The sequence below is a fragment of the Cinclus cinclus genome, chromosome 14 (assembly GCF_963662255.1).
Source record: "Cinclus cinclus chromosome 14, bCinCin1.1, whole genome shotgun sequence".
In the NCBI taxonomy this organism is placed as follows: Eukaryota; Metazoa; Chordata; class Aves; order Passeriformes; family Cinclidae; genus Cinclus; species Cinclus cinclus.
This window is the reverse complement of record NC_085059.1, coordinates 16,181,038-16,191,956: the sequence shown is the minus strand read 5'-3', so window position 1 is coordinate 16,191,956 and position 10,919 is coordinate 16,181,038. Positions and strand designations below refer to the sequence as shown.

The following is a 10,919-nucleotide window of genomic DNA, read 5'->3' as shown; positions in this document are numbered from 1 at the left end:
AAGACCGTGCTGTAGATGTGTTTAACCAGTGAAGTGTTTCCTACACTTTGAATTTGATAAATTCTGTACAAAGCACCTGAAAACCAGGTGGGGGAGCCAGTGCTTAACCAAACTGCCTTCCTGCACTTACAGCAGGAACCACTGGAGTTTGGATGGAGCAGAAAACTTCACACATTAGTTTGTCCCTTTAAGTGGCCTTAGGAATCCTGCACCAGACTGTGAGCTGTGCTGAGAGAACAGCAGAGAGAGAATACAACTCTGCCAGAGCCCTTCAGCTTAGCTTTCCCCAGTTACTATACAATAAGCTCAAAACACATTTTACTATGAGCTACCCCAGGAACACATCATAAGGGGTAAAGGAAACAAACTTGAACAGCTTCAGGCATGTACCTCCCAAATTCAGATTCCAAAGCCTCAAGTGTGGAAATTCTAGTGCTTGATGGAAAATCCAAAACAAAGCCTGGTTTTAAAAAATTTATTTTATAAAAAATAAAAACTAGTCTTTACAAACATTTCAAATACCAGCTCTAAACCTCAACTCTTTAATATTGGATTAAGTTTCTTCAAAATGCCAAAGTCTTAAAAATTTTTGACATGTCCAAAAGGGTTCTTTTAAGAAATGTCATTTACAGAGCTGTTGAAAAAAAAAAATCACTATAGAATGTTTTTCAAAGTCAGAATCCCAAGTTCTTCATCCTCTTAATTACTTTTCAGGTGTTTATAATGAAAAAAAAAAAAAATCAGAAACTCAGGAAAAAAAAATCCAAAACCCTGTTTTAGCTGTTAAGCACATTGTAAAATTAGGGGCTGGAGAAGCAGCGGGGAGAAGAGGAACAAATATTTGTCCATGCTGACCTAGTTGTGTTGCAGGAGAATAAAATTTATAGGCTGAAGAAAACTGAAATCAGAGTATTGGTCCAATCCCCTGTCAAAGGTGAGCTTTTGGGCCTCTGAATGTATTTCCAGAACAGTTCCTTAATACCCGTAAGAACAAAGCTGAGGTTTAGTATGAGTCAAAGCAGTAACAGAATTAGAAACTAAGGAGTGCTGATCAAATCAGCTACATTAATCTCCCTTCCCTGTGTTGTTAAAGCAAATCTCTAAATATTTTTAGCTGCAAGGATCATTTTTAATTTGCATCCGTTCCCAAACCTCTGCAGTGATCAAAGGGAGCAATTTCCACAGACAAAGAGATAAAATAAGCAACACATGAGGTGAAGCTGTCACCCTCACAACATGCAGAAGTTTTAAAAGAAGCTTTATAAAACACAAACTGCAAATTTGTGTGCGTGTCTGTGTCCATTTTCACTGCGTTTCCCAACCCTCAGTTCTACCCAATATTTTCTACTGGTAAATCTTCCTTGCAGATTGTATAGTATAAAGAGGAAAAAACCAGAGGTATACACAGTAGATTCTGTCCTTTGCCCTTGGTATTAAAAATATGGCAAACCACAAATGCTGGCATTAGGAATTCAGTCAACTCTTCTGGGTTTCAAAGGAAAATGCAGCTCTTCAGCAAAACTGCAAGGCTTGGTGCAGCCTGTGTACTGGAGATGCTTTTTGTTTGAGACATAGTTTAGGGAAAATGGTTGAGGACAGCAGCTGCCAATATGGTAAACATGTTCTGCTGAGGGGCACCACTCATCACGGCTGCATGTTGTTGATAATGGCCAAAATGCTCATTTTCTCTTGGGCTGAGTCCACATCTTCATTTTGTTTCTGAGCCACTCCCGTGCCAAGGCCATACAGTCGTCCGCAATACTTTGCATCATCAATTGTATCCTCAAAAAATAACTGGCAATTACCAAAAAAAAAAAAAAAAAAAAAGAGTGAAACAGGTATGGCTTAATTGTACCTCTAAATCAGAAAACATGCAATGTTAATTAACAGCTCATATGAAATCAGCCACCTCCAGGATGGAGTGTACAAATTAAAGTAAGCACATGAAAGGTGAGTAAACAGAACAAGTCTGTGCCAATATCAGCCATTCCTATTCCTGACAGTTTGAAGTGTGATGGCCACAAGGCTCAAAAACCCCAAAGCAAAACAAACAACACATTGTACATGGTGACATTTATGGAAAGGAAGCAGAGAAGAACACTGCAGTACCTCTTTCATTCTGAAAAATGCCATTCCTGTGAGAAGAGAGTCTGATCCTGCCTGGTGTTGTCGTCCAATTCGCTGCAAATCCAGCTGATCTGCCACTTCCTGAAGGCCACCCTGCAAAGAGAACAGAAGACATTTTATTTTGGAAGATCCATCTCTTGCCAAAATTGCCACATTTCCCCAACACATGAGGGCAAACAGGGTATATTGAACCAATGCAAATCCCAGCAGTAGGCACACTCCAGCTGTGAATGAAACACAGTGGGAAATGCTGTTCAAGAGTGCATAAGTAACTCTTCTCAAACTTAGGTGCCTTCTTTTCCTGTTGCAGATACTTGAGATAATTGTGGGTACATTCATAGGTTACACATGCTGGGCCTTTCCCTCCCTTTACTCAAGGCTGTGATTCAATAGATAAATTACTTTAAACCCTCTTACCCATTAATCAAGTCATGGAATATTTCATGCAAAAGAAATAACCTAGCATAGGAAACATAAATATGCTGAATTATAATTAGCCTTTGATACACAAATCAGAAGGCTGTGGCAATGTCCCCTTTATAATAAACACATTGCTGAAACTGGGGAGGGCAGTATCCATCACATACAAGCTGTGTCTCAGGTGCTTCTGTGTCACTACTGACTTTTATACTCATTCCCATTTTAAGATGACACACGCAGCAGTTCTGCCACTTGTATTCCTGTACATATGCAGAGTTGATGCCCATCACCTGCTTGCTGGGAAGACAAAAGTACCTTGAGGTTTTTGCAGCTCTTCATTAAGTACTTCACATCATAGATAGATGGGAAGAAAAGGTTTAAGATATGGAAAAATTCGTGTTCCTCTTCTGGTAACCTTGAATCTGTCAACAACTTCACCATGTAGCCAAAGTCATAACCACTGAAAACAAAACCATAGAGAAATCAGGTTAAGCAGGCAGTACCTATAACCCAAGGTAATAGTCCCTCCTTTTTCAATGGAATTTTATTTGCTGTGACTTTCAAGCCTTAACATTTTCTGACATTCACAGAATTCATCCTGATTTTCGATGCCAACACAGGACTTTGGGATGCTCCCCAAGTGCCTTCACTAGCCTTTTGTGGAACAGCTAAGCCATTGGGAAGAATGCATGTTTCTTCCCAACTCTGTACATTTCTGTAGCTGAGTGCAATACAGAAAAGCAGGAAACCCTGCAAGTATCTGCTGAGGGAGAAGGAGGTGGTGGCAAGTTCTTTCATTTGTGATACCATGTTGGACCAGAGACTTCCTAATCAAGTTGGTTGAAATGCTATAAGAAATATGTCTTAACCACACAGGTGGAAGTTCAGAGCACCACCAATATTGTAAAGGAGAAGAAACAAAATCCTTATTTTACAATGCATTTACTAAGTGTAGAAATCACAAAATCACATTTCAGCTTGTTTCAACAGTAGCTTCTTCAAGAGAGGGAGACTAACAGCAAAAGGATTCACAAGCAGTCAGAAAGTCAGACTATGAAGTGTCCTTACTTCTTAAACTAGCCCTTCATATCTTGAAGCTTATTTTAACTGCAGGACTGCTAATTTTTCTCCTTAAAATCTGTCAATCTCAATGGAAAATGCAGAGAATTAAGAAGATATTTAAGAGGGTCAGAGAGCATCTTGGACCCACCTGTGGAAGGACAGCCATTTCACACTGTCACTGAGGACAACCCCGGATGTCATCAGCAACTCAGCAAAATGCAGGGTATCTATCCCTTCTTCTTCATGCTTCTGGAACTGCAGCCCAGAGCTGGCAAGGAGATCTATGGAATCCTGAGAGTACATGTCTTCCCTGAAGGAAAAAAAAAAAAAAACAAGCCTGCACTCAAGGTGCTGACAAGACAAGCTCATTTTAGAAAAATTCTCTCCACACTATGTCTAGAATTGGACTAACCAGTAGGATACTTCTGGATAGGGTTCCAATTTGTCTCTCAAGAAAATTCAAACTGACTCATTTTCAATACCACTACTGCAGCCTCCTACATCCATAACAAGGTGTTCTGTGACCATAACTAGTTAACACTTCCATTGCTAGTGCAAATTCCAAAGATTCCAACTTCATAGGACTGAAGCTGACAGTTTTGAACAGTGTCCCTTCTGCAAGGTGAAGGGAAGTACTACAGATGAGGGCCCAGAGAAAAGGGGAGTTCTCCCAAACATGAAGATTTAATCTTCTAAATTCTAAAGCACTGACCATCATTCCTGTCTACATTTTTCCTCTTCACAGCATGTACCACCTTATCAGCACCTCCACTTCCATCTCTGGGAGTAAACAGAATTGCATCATCCTTGACTCAGGAAGGAGGACAAGAATGATGTGCTTGGTGGAGAGCTGAACAGGAACCTGACTTTTTTTACTGGTTTGTGTCATTTGATGGGGAGGAAACACACAGAGCCAAGTTCTATCAATATCATAACTCATTTAACTGAAGTGATCACACAGCAAAAACGACTCTGATTTCAATACTTTGTAAGAAGCTCACAAATTTGTGGAGTAAATAGTGCAACCTTTGGGGTCAAGAACTGGATAACCTGCACACAGTAGCTACAAATTTTTATAATGTTTTCCAATGACAGTTTCATAGAAATAGACTGATTTCCTCTACATATGTGGTTTTGCCAGATAAACCCTTTCTTTATTTCCAGACAGCTCTAGTGGTAATTATGCTGAGTTTATGTTTATAATTACAGGGGAAGGGATAATGAAACTTGTTTCAGCTGCAACCCAGGATATTACAGTATGGAGGAGACAAGAACTGCCACACTCCATTTAACAAGATTCATTCTCCTGAACAGATGTGATGATTACAGCAACATGTTTTTAGATCCCAGCTTATACTTAAGCATGGATCTGTAAAGAGGTCTTTTTCTTTTTGATGAGACCAGCACATCCATTTATTTTTAGCAGAAAGAGATGGAGTTTTACATATGTATATATATATGAAGTTTCAAACACTGTTCCAAGAAAAAAAGGCACATAAAATTATCAAGAGAAAGGGTAATAAGGATAAAATTTTAGCATGGCTTTGACTTCCAGCAACACTGTTAACTCCTGGCAATCCAAAATAGATTCCCACATAGTCTGTACTAGAATCTGACTCCAGATTGCTCAGAACCAGCCAGCAACAATGAACACATGGACACTGGTATTTGCCAAAGGAAAGCATCACTCCAGCAGAAGGAAACAGCAAATTATTGCCAAGCCAAAAGACTCACGTAAGGTTGAATTTGAAGTTGAACTGCCAGGTGTTGATGCCAGAAGGATATTCCCCCTTCTCATTTGTGAAAGTCAGGCCCAGCTGGATAATTTTCAGCAGGTCAACGTTACAGCGAAGGAGCTGGTACTGATAATCTATGGAGCTGCGGAATTCACCAATCGGTCTGACAACAACTCCAGGGAACTCTGTGTCCTGGCAGAGAAGGGAAAATTGAGTTTCGCCATGGGTTCCATTAGGAGTCATTATCACCACTCTGTTAGGATAGTCCAGACAGTAAAAACCTTCACTGCTCTGAGGAACAGTCAATTCCTACATTAACAAAAACTACTGTCAGTCAAAACACACCTCAACAACAGCAGTCATCTACTAGATGAAAAACCATCTATTAGATGAAAAACCTTTTACTTAGCCAGTGACAAATTAGTGTGCTATCTTTGCTCAACACCAAACTGCCATACTGTTTTCACCATCAGAATGGGTCACTGAGCTTCTACTGACTATACACAAAATCTTTCACAACAAACCCAGTGCTGTGCACTGACACAACCTCTCCCTTGCCCAAGAGGTTTATCTGTCTACTCTTACAGCACAGTCACTAAAATAGACCCTAACAACACTTACAGTGAGACTAAAAAAAATAAAAAAGTTCATTTCCCATTGAGAAATGTTAACAACAACAACAAAAAAAAAATCAAATTCACTTCCACAGCTGAATTTGACACCAAAATCCCAGACACTCTGCATAGACACCTGTCTTTTGCCACACTTCTAATGAGGACTTTTCATATCTTGAGGTTCAGTGCTCCTAAGCAAGCTGGCAGAACTTACAGCATCACGGCTAAAACCAGTTCTTTATCTAACACACTGGGGTGCTGCCAAGCAGATACAGACTTGCAAGAGCAGGAGGAGATTCCTCCCACCTGGGGGAGATTATGCTCTTCTTAAACAAAGCTTTCTGAGCATACTGTCTTATCTACAGCCAGAATATTTTTCTTCCCCAAGAATCAACATCAGCCCTCATTAGGAGGCAGCCCAGCTGGCTAGCAGTCACTTGCAGACCTTCTGACCTCCAGTCCCATGGCATCTTCTATAATCAAATGGAGAAAAATATTCAAAGGACAAACACACTGGTGGAAAAATAATGATTTAAACTCAATTGTGACTTGTTTCATTTTCTTATTGTATGAACTAGTACACTATGAATAGCTAAATATTAAATAATTTCTTGTTTTTAAGTTGGTCTCCCTCTTCCCCTTCTTTCAATCAATCCATACTCAGCACTGCTTGTATTCAATTCTAGAAAGCTACTGAACAGCTTTTTATTTTTCCACTTCTTCTAGTTCAGTTTGACTGAAAGGGAGAAAGCAGGGAGAAGTAGGAAGAAATCTTTTCTCACTCAAGAATCAACTTAGTCCACAACCCAAAAAAATCCCTTGATGAAGGCAATTAGGTCAAGCATAAAACATTTACCATGGCAATGTAGCTGTAACTCAGAACAATCTCCCGAATTTTCCTCATCTCTTCCTCCAGGTTGTTGGCCCATACTTCACAGATAACCTGGCTGTTCTCTGCAAGGGCTGCTGGCATCTTGCAGGGACCAGGAAAAAGGCAGCTGATGCTGAACTCAAATGACAGAGTAGGATCACAAGCTGTGCAATCTTATCAGTGTGCTGCATTAAAGAGAGAAATAAATAATGCTTTAGGTGAAGGAAGAGTGACATGTGAATAAATGCTCTGTAGGAGTCAGCCACACTCCCATTTTCACCTTCAAATAACCCATTTAAAGTTTACGCCAAGTTCTTTCTTGTTTTATCACTTTCTGTAAATATGCTGAACGAAATCTAGAGCATCTGTTCACAATATAACAGCAGATGCACAATCAACAGTCCAGTTATTTATGTAAAGAATCATTATCCCTATCTTCCTTTTCCTGGCAGAAGCCTTGACACTTTGGGCACAAGATGTACGGGTAGTGAATCCTCATCTCTAATCCTCAACTATTTCCCCATCCCTGGAAGTGTTCAGGGCCAGGCTGGATGGAGCTCTGAGCAACCTGTTCTAGTGGAAGTTGTCCCTGCCCACAGCAGGGGGGTGGAATGAGATGATCTTGAAGGTCCTCTCCAATCCAAACCCCTCTGTGATTCTATGATGAAGACAATTGTTTAAACATGATAACAGAATGCATAAGAAAGAACACTAATTAACACGAGTTTTAATGGGTAGGAATATCTAAAGGGAGGTGCCAAGAAGATGAAGCCAGGCTCGTCCTGGTAATGCCAAGCGACAGGACAAGAGACAACGGGCAGAAAGTGATGCGCAGGAAGTACCCCCTGAACACGAAGAACATGAGCAAAAACTGTGCAGGGACTGGGCATGGGAATGGATTGCCCGGAGAGGTTTTGGAGTCTATCTCAATGGAGATATTCCAGAACGGTCTGGACACAATCCTGCGCCATATGCTCTGCGATGACACTGCTTGAGGAAGGAGATTGGACCAGGTGTCCCACTGTGGTCCCCGCTAACCTGACCCATTCTGGGATTCTGTCCTTCTCTGATGTAACTCGGGACACACTGCGGCGGGGTGTTTCAGCTGGAACAACCGGCAGCATCAGTAGCGATACAGCTCGGGTGAGCCACCGGCTGGTGCCCCTTTCCCACAGTAGGGCCGGCGAACCGCTCCCAGGCGTCTGCAAGGGGGCTCCGCCTCAGCCCACGGCCGGGCCCTGCACCACCAACTACCCGGAGGGACCGAGCGCACCGCCACAGCCCTGCCCGGCGTCACCTCAGGGGTCACCTCGGGGCCCCTCTCACAGCCTGGGGGCGGCCGGACGCGGCTCATCGCGACCGGAAAGCGGTCGCTGTCCGCGCCGCCGCCCCCTCATCCCCACCCTCAGCGCCTGTCCCAGCGCCTGTCCCGCTGTCTGCCCGCCCGTCCCGCTCCCCGGTACCTCCCGGCAGCCGCGGCCGGGACGCGCCGCTCTCGCCCCGCGCAACCGCGCTGACTCTGCGTCCCCCCCAGCCGCGAGGGGCGGCGCTTCCGGGCCTCGCGCCGCTTTGGCTCTCGCGACAGAGCGCGAGAGATGGCGGAACTGGCGGCGCGCGCGACGGGGCGGGGAAGGGGGCGGGCACGTTACTGCGCGTGGCCGCGGTGCCCGCACTGCGCATGCGCCCATCCCTTGCCGGCTCATCTCTCTCCTCCTCCTGCCCTCCCCTCCCCTCAGCGCGGTTAATGGGCTCGCCCGGGCTCCCCGCGCTGCAAACGGCGGGCGAGTCCAAATTCCGCGGGCGGGGGGGGGGGAGGGAGAAGGGATGAGGAAGCTGGGTGCCTCCGCTCCTTGAGGGAATCGGCGCCATAACGCCCACCGGGGCTGGGGTGGGCGCTCCCAGCATGGGGAGTCCCCAGCACCCCGATCCCTTGGGACACGGGCTGCGCCGGGCCCTGGCGGAGAGTCCCCGAAAGAAGCAGCGGCCGCCCCCCCCTCACCAAGGGGAGGTGAGGGGGTCCCCGGGTCGGGGTTAGGCCCGAGCCCCCCGGGCTCCCAGGCCACGGGTGCGCAGGGTGGGAGTGGGGTGAGGGTTTGTTTAACAAGGGGGATTTCCTAAGGCCCAGAGAGCAAATCGCTGCTGTCCTGGCACGCGTTGCGCCTGCGGTGTAGTGCCTATCAAGATCATTGACGGAGCAAGTTCTTTTTCTTGCTGCAGAGGCTTAGAAGTCATTTAAGTTCCTACTACACCTGCAGACTTTTAGTCTGGCCTCTCTGTTCCAGGAATGAAATTTAAATTACGTTAGCCACTGAAGGCTGTAGCTGGTAAAGCAGCAACTGCTTGTGTAACACGGCTGCCAACAGTAGCTTTGCTGGCTGATGCTGATGGCAGATAGGCAATTCATTTGAAAGCTTGCCTACTAATTAAACTTGGATAGTATTTCCTTTCTTTTAGACCGCCTTCCTTCTGGACAGGGTTTTATCTGTTGTAAAATATGTATGTGCCTCTATATATATATATATATATGTGTTCTGGTACTGGATTATCTGCCCACCATATGGGAGTCTTTCCCTGAATCTCGGCTACTTGCCCAGCATTTTGATCAAAGTATCTGGAGAAGCACATATTGGTATCTTTCACATGTCAGACACTGTTCAGTGTCTCAGGTTTAATGCTCATGCCTCAGCAGAAATGTTACCTTTAGAAAAGAATAGGGTTTTCCAAGTGCTGCTGTGTCAAGTGACCTTGCTGCTGTCAGCAACTTATTACATTCCCTTTATTGAGCATTATTTTGATTCAGAGTTTATCTTCAGGGATGATAAGAGAGCTACTATTTTGCCTTAGCTCTGCAGTCTCTGGTGTTGCATAATTTATGCAACATGCAATATGCTACACTGCCAGAAAGTAATCACCTTTCTTCCCGTGGTCAGTTGAGTCTGGGGTTTTGTTCAAGGAAATCTCTGTTGTTAGCAGGTAAATTCAGCAGGCTGGATTATAGCACCCTGTAAATATAATGTTAAAATTTTATTTCCTGAAAGAGTTGAGAGTAATTTTTCTTGCTCGTAAACCCAGCGCTTGAAGGGATGTTGAATCCAGGGGAAAAGGGAGGATGCAGCTCTTCAGGCCACTGTAAATATCTGTGCCTTGGTACTGTAATAAAAATGTGTTGCAGGCAATAATCACCTGTGATAAATTACATTTGTAGTGTGTAAAAATTTATGTGTAAAAAAAAAAAAAAACTGTTCAGGGATGTTTGCAAGACCTGGTGGGAAGAGCTAGAGGCACGTTTTGCTTGATGAAATCAGAATTTCTTTCAAACATGACATGACTAATAAGGATTCAGAATAGCTGGGAAAGGCACTCTGCTCTTTAAAATGTCCCATCATTTCTGTATTTGGAGGTTACCAAGGTTGCATCCAGCTCCAGCACTCCAAAGCAGGTCTTGAAGAGTCCTCACATCTACACATGAATGTAGAGCTGCTTTATAAGGTGGAATAATAGTCTTCAGCTCAACATTTTCACACTGGGCAGCTTGAGCTGCATATCCTGTTGTGCCTTTTCTTTAGAGCTTAGGCACAGCACCACAAGAAAACATATTGTGGGAATCCTGAAAGGTAAAGTTATGTTTTCCTCACCCTTCTCTTGTTCCACGTGCTCCCAAAGCAACCACTGAAGTGTCCTGGCAGAGGGTGATAAATCTCGTTCAGAATGCAGGGAATTTGGCAGTGGATGATGTGTGCCAAGTTCAGATTCCTCTTCAGCCTTTTAGAATTATCAGTATGGGCTTGTACAGTCCTCTGAAAGATACTTCATAGATTTGCCCCTGATGTTCCTCTCAAACAGTGAAACAACCAGTGACTATTACAAAAACTGCAGGGAGTGAACAAAGTTGTATTATGAAGTGTCTGATCAGTAAAGCTATTTGCTGTGAAGAAATCAGACTTCTTGCATGGCTCAGCAAAGATTGCAGCAGCATTGGAGTGTCTGTGGTGGAGACATCAGCACAGGGCAGCCAGCAGGCAGGAGCAGCTGTTTGATTAGTGACAACCTGTGCTAAACACAAAATTGCAGCAGAAGATCAATGGCATT

At 43.9% G+C, this 10,919-nt stretch overlaps 1 protein-coding gene across 2 annotated transcripts; it reads right to left on the bottom strand.

Moving 5' to 3' along the window:
- Nucleotides 1-5: 5 nt before the first annotated feature.
- On the bottom strand, nucleotides 6-8,354 carry CNOT8 (CCR4-NOT transcription complex subunit 8). 2 transcript variants are annotated; one of them, XM_062501917.1, is made up of 7 exons: nucleotides 8,294-8,354; nucleotides 6,816-7,015; nucleotides 5,344-5,537; nucleotides 3,758-3,919; nucleotides 2,863-3,007; nucleotides 2,110-2,220; nucleotides 6-1,794 (listed from the first exon to the last, which is right to left on the bottom strand). In XM_062501917.1, the coding sequence occupies exons 2-7, from the start codon at nucleotides 6,930-6,932 to the stop codon at nucleotides 1,645-1,647; spliced, it is 879 nt and encodes a 292-aa protein (XP_062357901.1). In that variant the 5' UTR covers nucleotides 6,933-7,015; nucleotides 8,294-8,354; the 3' UTR covers nucleotides 6-1,644. The 2 variants fall into 2 exon arrangements, with proteins under 2 accessions (XP_062357901.1, XP_062357902.1); XM_062501918.1 differs by lacking the exons at nucleotides 3,758-3,919; nucleotides 8,294-8,354 and having other exon boundaries at nucleotides 6,816-7,271.
- Nucleotides 8,355-10,919: the final 2,565 nt, after the last annotated feature.